The 18,974-nt window shown below is 50.4% G+C and overlaps 1 protein-coding gene across 1 annotated transcript in view; it reads left to right on the forward strand.

Annotated features, from left to right (window-relative positions):
- Positions 1-15,032: 15,032 nt before the first annotated feature.
- The window catches only part of TOP1 (DNA topoisomerase I), a 65,837-nt gene continuing 61,895 nt past the window's right edge, over positions 15,033-18,974 (forward strand). The window contains exons 1-2 of the mRNA XM_053992970.1: positions 15,033-15,157; positions 15,655-15,679. Of these exons, the coding sequence (XP_053848945.1) occupies positions 15,125-15,157; positions 15,655-15,679 (58 nt within the window). The 5' untranslated portion in view covers positions 15,033-15,124. The remainder of the gene's footprint in view (positions 15,158-15,654; positions 15,680-18,974) is intronic.

Consider the following 18,974-nt stretch of genomic DNA (forward strand, 5'->3'; position numbering starts at 1 on the left):
GTGCCCCAAGAGGCGGGTGCAGTTATTAGCATGTTCCAGATCCATTCCTGCAGCCTTTTTTTTTTTTTTTCTTCCCTGCTGAGGAGGAAGAGCTGGAGTGTTTTCTAGGAGAAAAGAGCGTGAACATCTGAAATAAAAGCACCACTGCAGATCCCAGCCCCTTTTGGCAGCAGGTCTCTGTTGCTTGTCACAGCACAGCTGAGAGAGTTCCAGCCGCACCAAAGCCTGAGGGAGCCCAGTAGGTTTGCCCAGGAGAGGACAACCCTGCTGGCAGGGTGACACAGATGGTACCAGCCATCACCAGCTGGATGCAGAGCACTTGGAGATGGCTCTTGGCAAGACCTGGGTAAGGAGAGTGAAGAGAGCAGCCCCTGCTCACAGCCACGGGGTGTGGCAGGTTCTTGTCTTCTCGCTGCCTCACCAACACAAGTGCTTCACATCACAGCATCACCTGAGACAGTGAGATGGACTCCAGCTCAGTTTGGTGAGCTGAGCATAGATCTGAGCACCCAAATATTTCTGGTGTAACCAGGAGGGTCAGAGGAGGCCAGCTCACCTCAGTTTCCTCTCAAAGCCCTGCTCTCCCTGGCCAGCGCTGGGGACTGCCGAGAGCCCTCACACATGCGAACCATTTCCAGGAGTGATGGTGGGCTGAGACAAGCCCTTCAGCCTTGCTGGAGCCAAGAATGAGAGACCAGATGGTGCATGACCTGGTAAAGCCCCCTGTGATCTTCTGTTTGTTATTCTCCTACAAGCACATTGCGCTGGGAAAAAATCCAAGGGTTGGTTTCCAGGACCCAGACTCCTTTCATGTGCAGCAACTGCACCTACCCTGGCCACACACATTGCTCACGAGACTCTCTTGCTGCTGCAATAAGGGGTTTGGGTGCAGGGGTTCTGGTGAGGTTTCCTAGAAAAAAACAGGATTTAGCTTCTCATTCAGCTCCTCTGGGGTAGAGCTGCAATACAGCTCCTGTGTCTGTAGGGCACCTAAAGAGGGAGTCCCAGCCCTTGCAGCCCTCCCATGGGTGTTACTACAAAATTACTAGCAAGAAGAATATCTTTAAAATAAAAACTTCTGCTCTGGGCTATGTAGGAATTAATCACAAATAAATCACAACACTCATGAGGGATTTTATTGTTGCCAAGCTGATTTTATCAGTTTGCCAAAGTGGACATGAGTGCAGAAGCAGATCTGTAACATGCTCCTCAGGCGAAGAGTGTATGCTCCTCTCCCACGCCATTTAATTTCTGCTTGCCTCCTACTCCAATTAATTTCTGCCTGGCAGTGAAATTTGGATGGCTGGTCTCTGCAGGGCAGGAGGTCAGTCCCAGTATCTGTGTGTGCAGCATGGTCAGGACTGGAAAAATCAAGGCAGCATTTGCAGTAACAATAATAGTGAAGTCCCCAGAGTGACATTTCAAATGCAAACGAAAAGAATAAAAATATCAGTTCCTGTTATAACTTTGTTGCTGCTGTAACCAATCCAAATGAAGGCTTGAAGCCATCCCCTCTGCCTGACTGGCAGCAGAGCTGTGACTGTTTCTTTTCATTCCCCCAGCCCAAGTGGACAAGGACTCAGCCACAAGCTGAGGAACGGGGTGAGGAGCTGGGGCTGACCAGACAGTCTCGTTGTGGCACTTGCCAGATGTTAATCCCACCTCGGGCATGCAAAGTGAAGGGTGACAGCAGCTCTGTATGGTGTGACTAATAACTAACCCAGCACCCTGAGAGCTCAGCAGAGCCCTGCAGTGAGCCCCTGAACCTGCCCTGGCTGGGCACTGGGGGCTTTGGCTTTCCAGGCTTAATGCGCTCCAGCCCCGGGATGGGAAATGCCTGTGGAGTGGCCCAGCAAGAAAGATTTCTTGCAGTTTGGATTTGGATGTTCACCTCCAATAACCAGTGGCATCCCTTCACTCTTCCTGCAGTAACAGACACAGCTCCCTTCCCTTCCCTTCCCTTCCCTTCCCTTCCCTTCCCTTCCCTTCCCTTCCCTTCCCTTCCCTTCCCTTCCCTTCCCTTCCCTTCCCTTCCCTTCCCTTCCCTTCCCTTCCCTTCCCTTCCCTTCCCTGATGTCACAGTGCTGAGCATTTGCTGCTGTGTTTTGTGGCCTTTGCACAAATGCACATGGATAATACACTTTAATCTGAAATCACAGTATCCCTCAGTTTTCATTTTTAGTTAGATACTTCATGCAGTTTGTGTGTGTCCAGGGCAGAGGAGGGGGACTGGGGTGCAGTGGTTTGGGCTTGTGTGAGCCCAGAGCCACAGGGCTGCCTTCATCCCGTGCACAAGGTAACCCCAAACATGCACAGCCCCACGCCCTGGTCCTGTGGTGAGTAGCCTGGAAATTCAGAAGCACAATATCTAATCCATTTCTGAATTGTAAAAATAAGCCCTTTGACACTGATCACTCAGGATCAGTTTGGCTACCAGTGGGAGAATCTGGCAAGGATTTATGGTCAGGATTTATGGTCACAGAGCACATGGAGGTGGCACTTTTTTGGGCCATTCTACCAGTAGCTTCTAAACCAAGACAATTCTCTTTGTCTGAAAACATATTTCTTTTATTATTTTTTTGCAGCAAAGAGATTGTCTGAGAATGAAACTGATGATTTCAAAAACAAAGAAGAACAAAAAAAGGATCTGAAACTGCTCAGGCTATTTTCAGTTGCCAAGATGAATGAAACGTAAAAAAAAAAAAATTAAATGGGTTGCAACTTTTGAATTCTAAAAATGACCAGTCTGAAAACATGAAAATCCAAGCAGGTGCTGTCAGCTGCAAGCACTGACAAGGCAGGCTCCTCTGCTGGCAAGTGGTGGAAGATTTCAGCAGGCACACAGGCAACTCAAACTTGCTCATCTGTAGGTCTCTTTAATTATCAGGGGAGACCAGAGACATGTTAATGCTTTGCTGTTGCTCTTTATTCCTGGTTCCCAGGGCTGGAGGCTGCTGATGGAGCTGCTAACAGGGCAGATCAGTCCTGCAACCGTGCCACAGAAGGGTGCAGCAGAGAGCAGCAGAAAAGGAGTTAATGCATCGAGGGAGACAAGGCGATGCAGCTCAGCCGTGTGCCCCCACCCACAGCCCCCTCCACACAATCTTCCAGCCTCTCCCTAGTCCCGGGACTTTTCCTCTCATTTACCTTGGCATGAGGCAGGGAGAGGTGATCAGGGCAATTGGAGGACAGACCAGTGTAATAAAGCATTGAGATTTTTACTCTCCAGAACCACCACCCCCTCCCACAGCCCCCCAGCCCCAATTCAAGAGAGGAAGCCAGGCACAGTAATTCAGAAACAAATCTGAGCTGCCCATTTCAAGGTGTGGCCCTGAAAATTCATTTTCTGGTGTGTAGTGCCACCACGGGCTATGCATGGCTGGGTGGAGGACGGAGGGCAGGACCTGTGAGTGCACATCACTCATGGCTGAGCCAGCTCGTGGTGCCATCCATGGCAAGAAGGAGCTGCTCCAGCACTGGTGGAAAGGCAGCACTTAGCCCATGGCAGGGGGAGACAGCCAGGCTCGGGGGCCTCCACTGGGCAGCAGCACTAGGACCCAGCAAAGCCCCTTGCAGCACAAAGCCCATGCTAATCAGGGACTGGAGGCCCCAAAGGTCACGGAACTGAGGGCTGAGGAGATTTCCAACCCACTGCACTTGTATTTGGGGCATCTCCTGCCTTTGTTGGTGACTGTGACCATCAGCTGCTCCCAGGGCCATGTCCCCATCCCTGCCTCAGGACAGGGGTGTGATGCGACACAGTCACACTGACACTGGTACATGAGACAGGAGTAGACTGAACAGAAAGGGCAAAAGCACCTTCTCACCCACAAATGTGAATTTATGCTCAGGGGCCAACAGTAATTCTCTGGCTGAAGCAGAAAACCCTTCCCAGAGCCCTTTCCCCCTGCTCTCTTGCTCACAGCAATTTGGGTCGGTGCTGATCAAGTTCATTATATTTAAGTTACCTATCAGGCAGTTGCAGTACATGGTCCTGAGCACTATGACCACGGCTGACTGCCCCAGGGGTGCCTGTATGGGCCTGGATGTGCTGACAGCTCTAATGCTTCCTGCCCTGGTGACCACACAGATGCACAAACACAGCAATGGGGCTTCTAGAGGCTTTGCTGAAGTTTATTAGTTTTTATAACGGTCATGAAAATAATTGGATCTCAGACACACACCAGCAATTTGGTATGAAGGAGAGAAAAAATGAGGCCAGATGAGGTGTAAATCAGGAGTAACTCCAGGGCTGCTGGAGCAGTGTGAGCAGAGCAAGGTGAGGCAGAGTATAATGGTGATGTGGTGGGGTTTGGGAAGATCCCAGAGTCCATCCTTGATGAAATCACAGTTACCTGGCCCATCTCAGTGAGGAAGGGGATGATGCTGGAATGCCTGGGCCAGGTGCTGCACCCAGGAGCTGCAGAGGACCCCAGTGACTCCATTCATACCTTGCAGGTGTCACAGCAGCGTGTGTGATGTGGATTAGATCCTTGCAGGCATTATGGGCACTGCTGATGGCCGTGGGCACTGGCAGCACTTGCCCCACAGTCTGCCCAGCACCCATGAGCTGCTGCCAAGCTCAGGGCTGCCACTCTCTGCTAGCTGGGACCCTCTCACCTTGCTCAGCACCCATCCCCATCCTCCCTCAGAGCCAGCAATGCTGATGGCAGCTCCTGTCCTTGCCAGCTTTTCCTGCAGAATTTTCCCTCTGAAGCCCTTCAAGGAGATAGCATCACCCTTTTTGCAGATGGCAAAACTGAGGCCCTGAGGAGCACCCTCAAGCAAGCGAGCAGCCAGAAGAGCCTGCAGTCTCTGGGGCTTGTCCTGTGTGCTGGCACAAGGGGGTTTTCCCAACACCATTCCCCTCTGTGAGCTGTTCCCAGGCCTGCTCTGGGAAGAACAGAGCAGAGGTTGGGATGTGCTGACTCCAGGCAGGGATTCAGGGTGCTGCTGGGAGCCACGGGTGGGCTGAGCCATGCTACGAGCAGTGCAAGCAGCAGCTGACCATGAACTTTCCAGCACAAAGCCACCGATCCTCTTCCCCCAGCTCCATCCATGCTCACACACTCTCCAGGCCAGCTCCATCCCAACAAAGCAGTCCCTGTTCCCTGCTCCATTCCAACTCCTCCCCTAAGCCCCATCCTGGCCAGTGCTGGATTTATGAATGAGTGCCCTGCTCTGGTGACAGCAGTCCCTGCCAACCTGGGGTGTCTCATTCCAGGGAGGAGGCACAGCGGGATTTCTCTGGCATCAGGAGCAGCACAGGATGGGGATGGCAGAGCTTTGGGGTGCACAGCCTACACCCCACAGAGGGCACAATGCCATGCTCCCCTCCCAGCCCCAGCCTGGCCCCATGCCCACTTGTTGGGAACTATTTTGGATTACAGCTCGTGAGCTGCCTGCGCCAGGTTGCCAGCTGGCACCGCTGCATGGGAAACAGCTTCTGAGTCCTCACCCCCTGGCGCAGCAGCACAGGCTGAGTTGGTGCTCCTTCCCTCTGTTACGCTGGGCTGGAAACTCCAGCCATGCAAAGGCTTTCCTGGGAGAGAGGCATCCCCACCGGGATCACGCTGGGACCTCAGGCAGGCAATTCAAGCAGCTGGCCTGCAGCCCTTGTGCACCACCACGCTCATGCTTTGTGTTTTTACCAGCAGCTAACACAACACAGATGAAGGATGGCTGATTTCAACACACTCCATGCAAAACAAAGACACAGAGCTGGAAAGCGCTCAGCAGCATCACACGCTCGAGGCACACCGTGTAAACCTGACAGTGACAGCTTGTTCACTTGCCCGACACCTTGTGTGCCCAAGAGCTCTGCCCATACTCCTGGGAAAACCCTTCCAGCACCTCTCTGAGCCAGGTCAGGGCTCATCAGGATCCTGTCACTCAGACACTGAGCTCTCTTACACCTCAAAGTTTTTCTGCTGGTGTTGATGCTCAGCACTCACAGCTTCCCAGGAGCCAGGATTTCACCCTGTGCTTCCAGACCACACTGGAAGTAAGTAGCTGCTCTGGTGTCATGTGTCCCCTCCCCTCTGCATGTCTGGTTTGGGACCCTTCCTGGAGCTCTGTGAACCATAACAAACCTTTCTTGCTGCTTTCAGAGTGGCTTTGGCTCAGGATTGTGCCAGCAGCTGGCCCAGTGTATTTGCATTTATTTCTTCTGCATCTTGATTGCTCTAAGTATGATCATCAAAAATCAGTTCCCAGCACTGCAGGGGCTGTGGTCTTCATGGGCAGAATGAATGGAAATTGCTGCTCTGTGACATTTCATGGCTGCACAGCCCCATCTCCCACTCTCTTCCTTTTGCTGCATCTGGAGGGTCTTAAAAAAGGAAAGGGGGACAGCAGCAACCAGAGCTGAGGCCCAGCTTGGAGGTGAGAAAGGAGCTGGTCCCACCCAGGTGGGTTCTCACTTAGTGCCTGGAAGCAGACAGCAGTTACATCTCCATCCTCTCCAGAACCTTTCTTCCTCCTCCTATCTCCCCCACAATGTCCCTGCTGGCTGCTCCCCTCAGAGCCACAGAGCCTGGCTGCAGCAGCAGCAATGGGCTCGTGGAGCCTCTCCTGTGTGCCTGGAGGGAAATATGTGCCCCAGTCCACAGCAGCAGGAACTCGGGGAGACCAAGAGCTAGACAAAACCACTGTTTCTGTCTTCCCACTCTAGCTCCAGGCTCTGAAGTGACACTTTCCCATGGGTTCCTTGTTACTTTTATGTCTTTTTTAAGGCTTCTTCACATCCATGTGGCTGAGCTGTGATACAAGCTATGCTTTGCTTTGCCACCAGGCTGCTTTCCTACAAACACACCGCTTATGCCAGCCCTACAGAAAGATATTTAAGCCTGTATTTCAAACCACGTACTTAGAGCTGGCTAAGCCTCTCCTTATAATTGCACCTGCACACCCTTGCTTTATTACCTAGAGTTAATACTCACATATCTCTGTGATGAATTCAGAGGTGCACTACCCTGATAAAAGCCTTAGGAAGTCATCTGCTGTCTGTGTCACAGCCTGCTGCCAGGAGGTCTTGGGGCTGCATGCAAGAAACCCTCAGACACACTAAGAAAAGCTCCCTGTCTTAGAAGGGCTGATCCTGCTGCCAGCTGCCCGTGTGTGTGCCCAGACCAGCTCTACTCCCTTCTCCAAGCAGACACCAGGGGCTGCTTGCACAGAGCTCCTGTTGTTCTGGGAGCAGTAGCAAAAGATAAGCATCCTCATCAGCATCGGACAGAGGCCTTAGATCAGGTTAAATACCATTTTAGATAGCTGCTTATCCACATCTCTGAGCTGTCTCCACAGCACCTGGGCTCTCTAAAGCAGTGATGCTTTTTGCCTGGCTATCTCTCTCTCTACTGACACAAATGCTGAGTCAGACATAGATGGTACGGACCAAGGACTCGATCTGCTGGACAATCCTTTTTCTAGTTATGATCTGTGTGTTTTGCCTTGCTCCATCTTGCCCAACCAGACAAGGACACGTTGTTGAACAGGCTTTAGAGGTTACCACCATAAGTTTATCCTACCACCTTGACACAGGGGGTGATTGCAACTTCCCTCCTCACCACTTACCTGCCCATTTTCTGGCTTCATCCAGAAAAAAAAATCTGTATTAAAGGAAAAACATTGTTGTTGTGGTTGTTATTGTCATTATTATTTGTTGTTGTTGTTATTGTTATTAAGCCAGTAGTTTGTTTCCCTGATCCAAAGATGTAATTCACCTGCAGTGTACGCTTCCCTTAGCATGGAGCAGTGCTCACATAAGGTCTAATCACTGATCTAATTAAACTGATTTGCTGCTGTGTTAAATCAGTGCAGCTATATTGAGCGGATCTGGTCTATGTTTCTATTCCATCTCATCTTAATAAAAGATAATAAAAAGCACCTCCAAGACATCAGTGCAAAGAATTTAAACAGAAAGTCACATTTATTATTTTAAATCTAGTCTCATTATTTCTAGGCTAGGGATTTTTGAAAGGAGGTATGAAATCCTTGGCCTTGACAATATTCATCTCACATTTTATCAAGAGCTCTACAGGACATGGAAATATTTCTTAATGTTCCAGAAGGGTTTAGAGAGTTTAAAAATCTAAATTCCAATGAAGATAACAACCCTCTTTTAAAAATAAAAAAGGCATGCCAAAAACATCATTATTTTAAAAATCAGTTTCATAATTATTTTCATTCATTATTTGAAATTGATTATTGTTTCCTTATAAAGTATCTTCATTACTTCCTCCTTGACAAAATTATGTTAAAGTAGTTATTTCCACTTGAGGTTTTGGTGGATTTCCTGATCAAGGGTTCATGCTTTGGCTTTCATAGCTCTGTTACCATACTAACATTGCAAGTTATTTTAGGAAAGATTTATGTTCCAGCAAAAACCATGATAAATATACTTAAAGCCAGTGATATGGGCATTTTTAAGCAGGGCTATCTAACGTACAGATTTGATCATTGGATTTTCAGAGCCAGCAGCCTTAGTCTGACAGCAGGACAGCCCCAGGCTTAGACACTAGCATCCCTCCAAACCATCTGCAGCCTGTTGTGATGCTGCCTGTGGACGTTGCATCCGCCTGTGACGTGGAATTCAGGAATTCATGGTTAGCACCCAGGGTGCAGGAGCTGCTGGGCTTGCTCTGTGTGGGGTGAGCCCTAGCAGCCCTGCCCTGAATGAACAGCCCTGACATGTTCTACACTTACTTCTGACGACGGTTCACCACACGCTGATATTAATCCAAGGATTTGCACCCAGGCTGGACCTAGGCACAGTTTGATGGCCTGGGAGGGGATGCTAAGAGCTAACCTGCCTCCAGGGAGAGGAGAGCCCTTAACAGACCCCGCCTTGAGCTACAGCTGCTCAGTGATGGGAGTATTAATCAGGCTGATTAGCTCAGACTTGAAAATGCCCCCACTACTTTTGGTCACTCTCACCTGATCAGCAGAGGATCCCACGCCTGTATTTCTCACCCCCTCACCCCCTCACCTCCACTGGCAGGGAGGAACCATGAGCCTCATCTGCCAGATGATGAGTTGAAGCACAGAGAGGCCAAAATGAGGGTAACCTACACCAGACCCTCCTTAAAGTAAGAGGTTTGCAGCCCCAAAAGGAGGGCTGGTCTCTATCTCACCTTTACCAAGTGTCAACTCGCAAAAGACCTTCTGGTTTATTTTCTTTTTGTGCCACGAGGGTACCAGGTCTATCCAGAGCTCGGAAAGAGCTGCAGAAGAGAGCTGAGGCACTCGGGAAGAGCTGCCACAGCTTTTCTGGCTGTCCAAGGACTGTGCTGGAAGGAGTGCAGGGTGGGATCCCCCAGACAGCTGGGTGCACCAAGCAGAACACAGCACTCCTGGGGCCATCCCTGCCGTGAGAAAGCAGCGGTTCAGTGAGCACAGACACCAAGAGAAAGCTGTGCCGGAGCAGGAACGGAGCAGGGCTCTCCTTCCCACTGCATGGGGCCACCAAAGCTAACAAAGCCATTAATGGGGCCACCTGTCACCTCCTGACTAAGGCGTGAGCAATTCACACCTCATTCGAGCTTTCAAGTCGGAATGCACCCACGTTTGGCCGGACCCCTCTCCAGCCTGGAGGGCAAGCCAGCTTAAGGTTAGTTGCCCACATTTTGCGGGGCTCTCTTCCACTGAGTTTTCCAGGCTAGGCTGAGCTTAGGCTGTCTCAGAGCCCTCCAGCTAAAAGCAGATTTTTGGCATGGGACAGGAGGGCGATGGCAACTGGCACGTCACAGGGAAGCTGTGCCAAGAGTCTCTGCTGAATTTTCAGTGCTTGCCACTGACTCGAGCAAAGTCTTTAAAGGCTCCTTTTCTAAAGTGTTCCCGAGTTCAGCAGGGCCAGTCTCTGGGATACGTCTGGACTGGCACTTGGAGTGACGAGTATCAGAGCTCCCGTGGATTTTGGATGGGTTTAGGCTGCTTGGATCTCCTGGAGTTGGGCCCAGCATTCTCCACATGGCGCAACTCCAGAAATGGAAACACTCCAAGTGAGCAGTTTCTTTCCCAAAATGGGGATTCTTCTCTCCTTTGGATGGAAAACTGTAGACAGGGGAAATATTATCTCATTGTACTGTGAAGGAGAGCCATTTATTATTAACTGTGGGTACCAAATTTAACTCTGGGTATTTTTGAATAGCAGTTCTGGTGTGAATAGAAATGCTTGGACACTTTTCCTTGCAATGTCAGGAATCTGCATCACAGAATTATGTCACATTGTGAGAAACAGCCACTGAAATCAACTACAGGCGATAAAAGTGAAACCAGCTAGCCTAAATTCATGAGAAATTCATTCCAGGGGCACAGATTATATGAAATGGCTCCTTATCTCAGCTATGTTTGCAACATGTGAATGCTCTAAAAGAGCCATCCTATTGCCTCCCACGCCTGCCACGTTATGCAAGGGTGGCTTTTCTCACGTGCTCTGGGGCTCCCGAAGCACCCACGCTTTGCTGCCGGGAGCCCCGGGGTGGGGTAATCTGCAAATACCGGGCACTGACTGCTCTGCACGGCCAAATGAGGAGGCCAGGCTGCAGCAAGGTGCTGTTTATGGGTTTGTCATTGTTTTCTCAAGCAGGAGAGTCACTTTGATTTGCTAGGAGCAGGAAGGCAATGAGGCACAGAGGGATATATGTGCCTGACTGCATTCGGTGTTACACACTGGCCATGCAGCAGCCACAAACCATCACGGCAGATGTGTGTGTATGTGCTTGGCAACGTTAGCTGAAAATCCAGGTACACGCTCCTTGGATTATGATCCGAATGTTCTCCTTTCCATTACACCGACCTCTCTAGCACTGCTGTCTCCCTTAACCGAGGCAAATGAGGACATAATGAAGTTCAAGTGATATCAGCTATTGTTTTCTAACTGGTAATTCCCAGGACTTCTGCAAGCTTCTCGCATCCCAGGTGAAACTCAGTAATTAAGACTGACCTTTGAAAGCTCCCACTTAAAATTGTATCTGCTGGTTCTGCTTAATTTGCTCCCTTGCCTTACATATAAAACTGTGAATAATTGCTGCAGTTTATTAAAGTGCATTTCTTTCAGAGCACTGAGATCATTTAGTTTCAATGCATCCGACAGTACATAATAAGTATGAGTGTTTTGAGCAGGTCATGCTAATGAAATATGAGTGTATCTGACTGTTCTTATTTTGTACCAGTGTCACTTGGTTCTAGAGACAGCAGGTTTGGAGGATGACGCCAGTTGGGAATCCTGCACATCAGGCAGGTCTCTGGCTGTGAAAAAAATGTACAGTAGTGATAGAAATATCCAAACCATAGCTCTTACAAATGAGCTGAGACTAAAAACATCATTACAGGCCTTTAAAAATTAGATTTTGGGGTTTAAATGTTTTTTGTTACTGGTTCTTTGTTACCTCTTCACAAGCAAAATGTTTTTGTTTCATATTCAGATGGAGGGGTTTTGTTGCTTTTTTTTTTTTCCTCCTAAAACATAAATGCTAGAAACTGGCCACTGCCTCTGACAAAAGTAAAGATTTTTACAAAATTATATAAAGGAAAACTGGATCTGTGGAACTGCTAATAAAATTGAATGAGTTGGCAGCATTGTGCTCTTCCTTCTGCACTCCAAAATAAGCTCTAAGGCCTGAATTTTTGATATTGTAATCAAAAATACCAAGATAGGAGTGTATACGAGCAGTTTTGTTTTGCTTTCAAACTTGAAATGCATCATATAATCAAGTTAAATATAAAGGAGAATTAATTGAAGGAACACAATGTAGACGGCTTCACCTGAGGCTAAGAGCAAGGCATGGAAAGAGGGCTGTGGAGGGTTTAGGGGTTTGGATGTCGAGGTTTCTTGCCTTGTGTTGGTCCGTGCACGAGGGTGGGGACCCAGGCTGGAGCACGGTGTAGGATCCGATCCTGACACAGGACTGCAAAGCTGGCCAGGAAAACAGCACCCACCTCCCTCTCCCAAAATATGCACCCTGAGCACAGCGTGAGGCCCAGTGCACCAGATAAATCAAATCTCACAATTCACCAGGATCAAGAACTGGAGGCTTTTCTACTGGGTTTGTATCCTGGGTGATTTATGATTTAATTTAAACACATAGTTTCCAGCTGTTTCTTTTTGCAGGCAATCACCTAGGCTACATTAACCCGATGGTGATGTACTGGTCCCAGGGAGCCCTGGAGAGAGAACACAGCACTCCGAGGTGTGAACTTCCCCCATTTATCTTGATGGGATGTGCACAGCCTCGCCAGGGAAGCAGGTCCTAGCACGTTAACCCCTTCACTGCCAGCCTCCACCGTGGAAAGGGCTGCTTAGAATCATAATCTCCCGAGCTGGAAGGGATGCACAAGGATCACCGAGTCCAACTCCCACGTAGGACGACCCCAAGAATCCCCTGTGCTTGAGAGCGTTGTCCAAATGCTTCTCTGACAGGCTTGGGGCCACGACCACTTCCCAGGGTTCTAGAGTGGTGAGCCCTATACGAGCCTTCCTCTCCTTTGGCAGAGCCCCTCGTGTCCCAAGGGAAGCCAGCGTGGCAGGGGGTGAGGGAGGTTCAGCCTCCTGGACGGCGGTGCTGCAGGTTATAGGTTTGGAGATCAGAAGGTTTTTTATCATACAGCTCGTTGCAACAGATGGGGCCACACAGGTGTTACGGTTTAATGTGTTTTGAACAAGCTGTATATTTCCCTGCCTCTTTGCCTCTAACAGCAGAACTGGGACTCCCTGCAGGCTCCAGGATAACCCTGTGGAAGAACGGGGACAAAACGGATGGCACGGAATGGCTGGGTTTGGGAGGCGCCTCTGGGGAACACCCAATCCAGCCTCCTGCTAAAGCAGGCTCACCTACAGCAGGTTACACAGGTTTGTGTTCAGGTGGGTTTCGAACAGCTCCAGAGAAGGAGGCTCCGTGCAGCAGCAGATGGGAAGAGATTCCTGGGAGGCAGCTCGAAGCTGCTGTCTCAGCTGCAGGTTCCCTCCGTGGAGCGAGAGGTGTTTGACATTCGAGCACAAGGATTTGCTCGTCACTAATGGCTCTGGCACTGCTGCCGCGGTCGTTGTCAGGACCCGAGACACCAAACTGGGAAGCTCCCTGTTCCTTCGGAGCTGTCCCGCCCGGCTGGCAGCAGGCTCCTACCGGCAGCACAGCGCTAAACCTCTCGTGTGCCGGTTTCGGGGGCTCTGCTTTGCAACCAGACGTGCTTGCAAACGCCTGTGAAGGTGGCAGCTGCTGGAAGGGGCCGGGCTGCCTTCCCCTGCGCAGGGCTGGCTGCAGCTGCAGCGTGCCGGGGATGGTGGCGGGTCTCTTTCTTGTGGCAGGCACAGCCACCTGAGCTGTCGGGGGAGACAAAGATGTGAGGTTTAAAGTGAAATTGCTGCTTCAAAGGAAGAGCTTTTAGGAATTTCTAATGTTGGAAGCAGGAGGTGTCAGCCCGCTCCCAGGCTGTCTCAAAAGACACAGCCCTGCAGCCCTGGATGGCAGCAAGGAGGGGCTCAAACCCAGGGCAAAGCCTGCTTTCACCTCATTCTTGTGAGCCAGGGGCACACACCTCTTCCCGGTGTCTGAAACAGCCCTTTCATTATGTTTATATTTAAAAATCTAACAGTGACTAAAGCAGTTTGCATAATAAACAGCTCCAGAAATATTTGCCTGCTCTAGGTAAAAAAAGGAAGTCCTCAGATCCTCTTCTGAAGACGGTAAGAAAGTGACAGAGTTTTGCCTTTGCAGGATATAAATATGCAGTGCAAATAGGTGGCTGCTGTCACTGCTTACATTTTGATGTATCTCTTCAGATAGCCTGGCAGCGCCAGGTTATTTTAGTGTCAAATCAAAGCTCTGGTTGTGTAAAGAAGCTGAGGAAAGGTACAGTCTGTGTTGCAGCAGAGGATGGAAGCTCCAAGAAGACTGGAGGCAGTCCTGTGAGACACGTACCAGCCATGCATACTAAACCTGCCATTTAGTACACCGACAAGAAAACCCGTTTATAAGAGCTGCTGCGGAGCAGAAATAAATGTCTTCAGGTTTGGGCTGAGGAAGGAGGGGTGTTTTTCTAGGCAGGCACGTGCTTCATTATCACATTATCTAAAAGAAAATAAAGCTTTGGCCCCCTTTTACCCTCCATTTCTTTGCAGGAGAAAAAAAAATTAAGACTCTGCTTATGCCAGAAGAAAAACCTTGCGGGCTGATCCCTTTTTAATGCTCTTGTATGCAATGCACCAGTGCTGTCCTTGACTTAAACGAGTCAAGTGAGCCCAAACCTGCCTGATCTGCATCCCCACCCCAGCATCTCCTCGTGGTTCCTGCGGCCTCCGCACTCCAGCCTGGTGCGGTGGCGCACAGAGACCGACAGCGAGGGTCAGCCACACAGATAACAGAGACTGATAGCGAGGGGTCTGCGGGACAGGTGCGCGCACCCGCTCGCCTCCTCTCACTAGGAAATGCTCTAATTGCCCATGAGCTGGTGCCTGTGGGGGGGGTCTGGCGCGGCGGGACTTCAGGAGGAGCCCTGAGGGCCCCACAGTCCGAGGGGCTGTCACGGTGGGGTGATCGCGGGGAGCAGCGCAAACGCCTCCCCTCAGAGCAGCCCGCCCGCCATGCGGGCCTGGGGGCGGGGCCTGCGGACAGGGGCGGGGCCTGTATGCAAATACAGCCGGCCGGGCGAGGAGGTGGCGCATGCGCACTGCACGCACGGAGCAGCACGAGTTCTTACACAATGCACCGGGCCGGGCAGCCGCGGGGAAGGGGCGGGGCCTCACATGTAAATGAGCGCCTGGGTTTGCCGCGCCATTGGAGGAGGGAGAGGAAGGGGCGGGACCGGATATGTAAAGCAGCGAGCCGGCGCAGCGCACGGTGGAGGGGCAGCGGGTCGGAGCGGTCACGCCGGCGGGGCGTGGTCCGCATGCAAATCATGCCGGCTCTGGGGGCGTGGCTCGGATGCAAATACGCGCGCGGCCGCTTCCCGCCCCATGCCCGTCAGGCCTCTCCCCGCCGCTTTAAAAGGCGCCGCGCCTGCGCAGAGCGCCGAAACCGGGACTTAGTCTGTTACACAACCGCGCTGCGCTCCCCGCGTCCCGCTCCGCCCGGCGCTCATCTGCCCGCCGCTCCTCCCGCTCCGCCCGGCCGCCCGCGCCTCCGGCATGAGCGGGGACCAGCTGCACAACGATTCCCAGGTGAGCGCCCCGTGGCCGCCCGCGGGGCGCGCTCCCGGGGGACCCCCCGCCGCGGTGCTCGCATCTCCCCGTGCCGGCCCTGGGCTGGCCGCCTCGCCACCCGCCGTAACCCCAGCGGGGGGACCGTGCCCTGCGGCCGCCCCCATAAGTCGGGACAGAGCCCTGTCAGCCCAGCTGTCTCCGCGCGGTGGGATGGGGGGCGGTGGGAACGGGCACCCGCGTGTGACCCCCGGGCTGGGCTGAGAAGGGGAGGGGGCGGCTGCCACGCTTCCCCGGCTCGCTCCCCTTTGGGGGGCTCGGGAGGGGTCCTCTCATGAGCTGTGCGGGGCCCGGGGGGCGCTTCACCGGTTCCCCCATCACCTTCCGCATCGCGCCGGGCTTTTCTCATTTAGTATTTAATTCCTCTAAAAATGAGGGTGAGGGCGCGGGTGGGGGTCCCCCGGAGCGCCGCGGACCCGGGCGTGCTGACGGTGTGTCCCTGTGTGCTCTCCCCGCAGATCGAGGCGGATTTCCGAGCGAACGGTGAGTGCGGCCCCGGCGCGCCCCTCGCACAGACATGGCGTCCCAGAGACTAAGTCCCGGCTCCGCGCTCACCGGCCCCATTGTTCCCATCGAGCTGCCAAAAGCGCCCCTTTCCCGCCGGGATCGGCCCCCCCCGACCCCCGCCGCCCCGAGTGGGGGCACCGCAGGCCCCCGATCCGAGCGCAGCGGCGCTGCCGGGGTCGCCTTTGGGCCCCGATTCCTCCCTGGAAAGTCGCCTTGTCGACGGTCGGGACTTAGTCTCTGCGCCATTTTCTTTTTCTCTCTCTCTGTGGCTTTTCTCTCCTTCTCCTCCTCCCCGAGCTGCCGCCGAGCCGCCTCTGCGGAGGCACCGGGCCGCCATCCCCGGCACCAGCCCCTTGTAACCGAGGGGAAAGCAAAGTTTTTAGCTTAAAAAAAAAAAAAAAAATTAAAAATCCCAAGTCGCTTTTTATTTTTTTTTTTTAATCGCAGGCTCCCTCCCCCCACTGCTCCCCGTCTCTGTTCCTTTGAGGGAATGCCTCCCTTCCCCTAAAATGAAAGGTGATTGCAACATGTTGCTCTTTAAAAGAAGCTGCTGCATCCATTTTAAGATCAGTCTTATTTTTTTCCTGGCTATTTAAATGATGTGACTTTACCTTGTTAGATGGGTTTTTTTTTAAATTAAAATAAAAACCTACTTCAAAAAAACCTAACAGACCATAGTGTAGACAATTCCAGAAAGGTAGACAGCATCACTTCAGGGACTTTGCAAGCTAACTTCATTTTGTTCAGAAACATTTACAGGAGTCCTGTAATTTAATATATATATATATATATATACACACTTATATATAATTTTTTGTATATGTATATATTTCTATATGAATACATATGCATATCTATCTATATGTATATTTATGTTCATATATATATATACACAGACATACAATATTGTCTTTTCTAATCAGACTGATGACTGCTAACTTTTTCTGATAATTTATTCATTTTTATAGGAAGCAAGCTGATTGCAAGCCTGCCTCATTTGATAGGTGTCAAATTGAAGGGCTTAAGTAGGGTGAAGGGGATTTGAGGGTATACAACCAACCTTTGTGCGTGTGTTTTACTGTCACTGCTTGGGATGTGTGAGGAGCTCTGAGCTGTCCCCTGACTGCTGAGATGGTAGAGGACAGAAAAGGTGGTTGAAAATATCTGCTTGACTTATAGTTACACTAATTTTTAGAATGCTTTTCTGGATGATGTCCACGTGCCTGGTTGCCTTGTAGGCTACTGCGTGTAAATATTTACAGATCTACGCTTGTGAGCACCTTTCCTTCTGTCAGTTCATTGGAATGTGATTGTGTGTGTGCAGCAGGGAGCAGACAGTATCAAATATGCAGGTTTTGAACTCTTCATTTCCATTCTGAATTTATAGCAGAGCTCTATGAATAATTCTTATCAGGAAAAAAGGGTGCAGTGGATTTCCCAAGAAGTACGAGTGTAACTCTTGAAGCAATTTAAATATAAGCTTATATAGGAATGCCTGTAGCCTTCTTGTGCTGGAAAGTACTGGCTTTATCTAAAGATCATCTTTATTTAGGGAAAAATACTCCCTGGTAAGCTTTAGTTATTTAGCTCTGTTGTACATAGAGGAAGTGATGTATATTTGACCTTTTGACTCCATCTTCCAGTGAACCTTTCAGAGGGATTTTTCTCTATTGTGACCATGTGCTGTTTTATTCTTCTGAGAGTTTTAGTAATACAGCTCTTAAAACTCCTGTGGTTTTTATTTCTACCATGTGTTGAAGGAATTCAAGACAGAAATTCAAAGTAAGACACCTTGACGGAAAAGCTGAATTCCTGGTAAATCAAGTGCACCCAACAAATCAAACCAGTGTAGGTGTCAGCACCCTTTCCCTCCCACTGTAATTATTTGTGGCAGTCATGTAACATCATTGTCATTGATCAGAGGCCCCTAAACCCCAAAACCCTTTTCAGCACTGGAAGGTACGTGTAACCCTGTTAGTCTTGCTAAGGGAATAATGCTGAATAGACACTGGACTCTCTGACCTTGTGACCACCCCTGATCTCCCTGAAAATCTGTCACCTCTGCTTGCTCTGAGCCTTGTTTCCTCTGCACAGGAGCTCTTTGCACTGGTGCGTCGGGAATTGTCACGCGCGGATGTGAGAACAGCGGTTCCCCTTCAGGCAGAGCACTGAGGCTCTTGCTCTTATTTTCTTGTTTTGATCCTATTTAGTGGCAAAGATTAGGAGTGGGTTGTAGGAATGCCCCCCCCCCCCCCCGAATTGGTTTGTACTTTGATTATTGTCAGGCAGTGCTAAACAGTAGAGCCAAACTCTCCTTTTAGGCCTCCTGTACTTCACATCTGGGGAAAGGGAAGTTCTTCCTGGGGGCTGGTACTGATTCATTCTAAGTGTTGAGTGTAGCAGCAGTAAACATTTTTGTTAATAAAGAGTGTTTGGGGTGACTTTTGGTTAGTGTATCAGTAATAGGGCAGCTTAAGCACTTTGAAGCTTCCTGTTGTTAATGTTCCTATCTGGGTCAGTGGACACACTGCCTCAGGTTGTGGTCACACAAGTTGTTGCAGCTGCAGTAGGGTGGGTGGATCTGCCCATTGCAGGTCACCACGGCGCAGCCCTGTTGTAGCAGGAGCCTGGGTCTGGTTACACACCCGTTTCATTGATAGCAGGGTAGTGTTGGGTATGAGAGGGGGTGCCAGCAGTAAGTACATGTTCCTGGCTATTTCTTGTCATTAAATAGCCAGATCGCTCTAAGCAAGAGTGTCCTGGGCAAATTCCAGCTTGAGTAATTGCATTCCATTTCAATATCCAGGTTCTCCCCCCTATTTGGCCGTAGTGGGTACTTTTTTTTCACCTTAGCTGTATATTTAGTATCCATACGCATTGCAAAGAATTTTCCATGTTCAGTCCTAGCAGTGCCCATTTGCAGACCATGCTGAGAGCAATATTGTGCTGATACAGCCAGCCTTTTCTGCAAGTAACATCCTTGCAGTCTTCAGCATTCAGAAGGGAAATGGAGCCCAAAACTGTTGTTTCCAACTGCAGCTTGGATGCTGAAAATGTCCCCACCTCCACAGATTTGGATTCTATTGAGTTTTGCCTTTAAGGGCTTTGTTACTCAGGTTGGATGTAACAACCTCTTACTAATGAGGGCAATGTTGAGACTGAAAGCAATTTATCTTGACTTTGAGCTCTCCCATTGTGTTTGCAGAGTGCAGTAGATAAAAATAACTTTTGTTTGCAAAATAATCAAATTGCATTCCAAAACTACTAAATT

Source organism: Vidua macroura, chromosome 17 (genome assembly GCF_024509145.1).
Source record: "Vidua macroura isolate BioBank_ID:100142 chromosome 17, ASM2450914v1, whole genome shotgun sequence".
NCBI classification, from domain to species: Eukaryota; Metazoa; Chordata; class Aves; order Passeriformes; family Viduidae; genus Vidua; species Vidua macroura.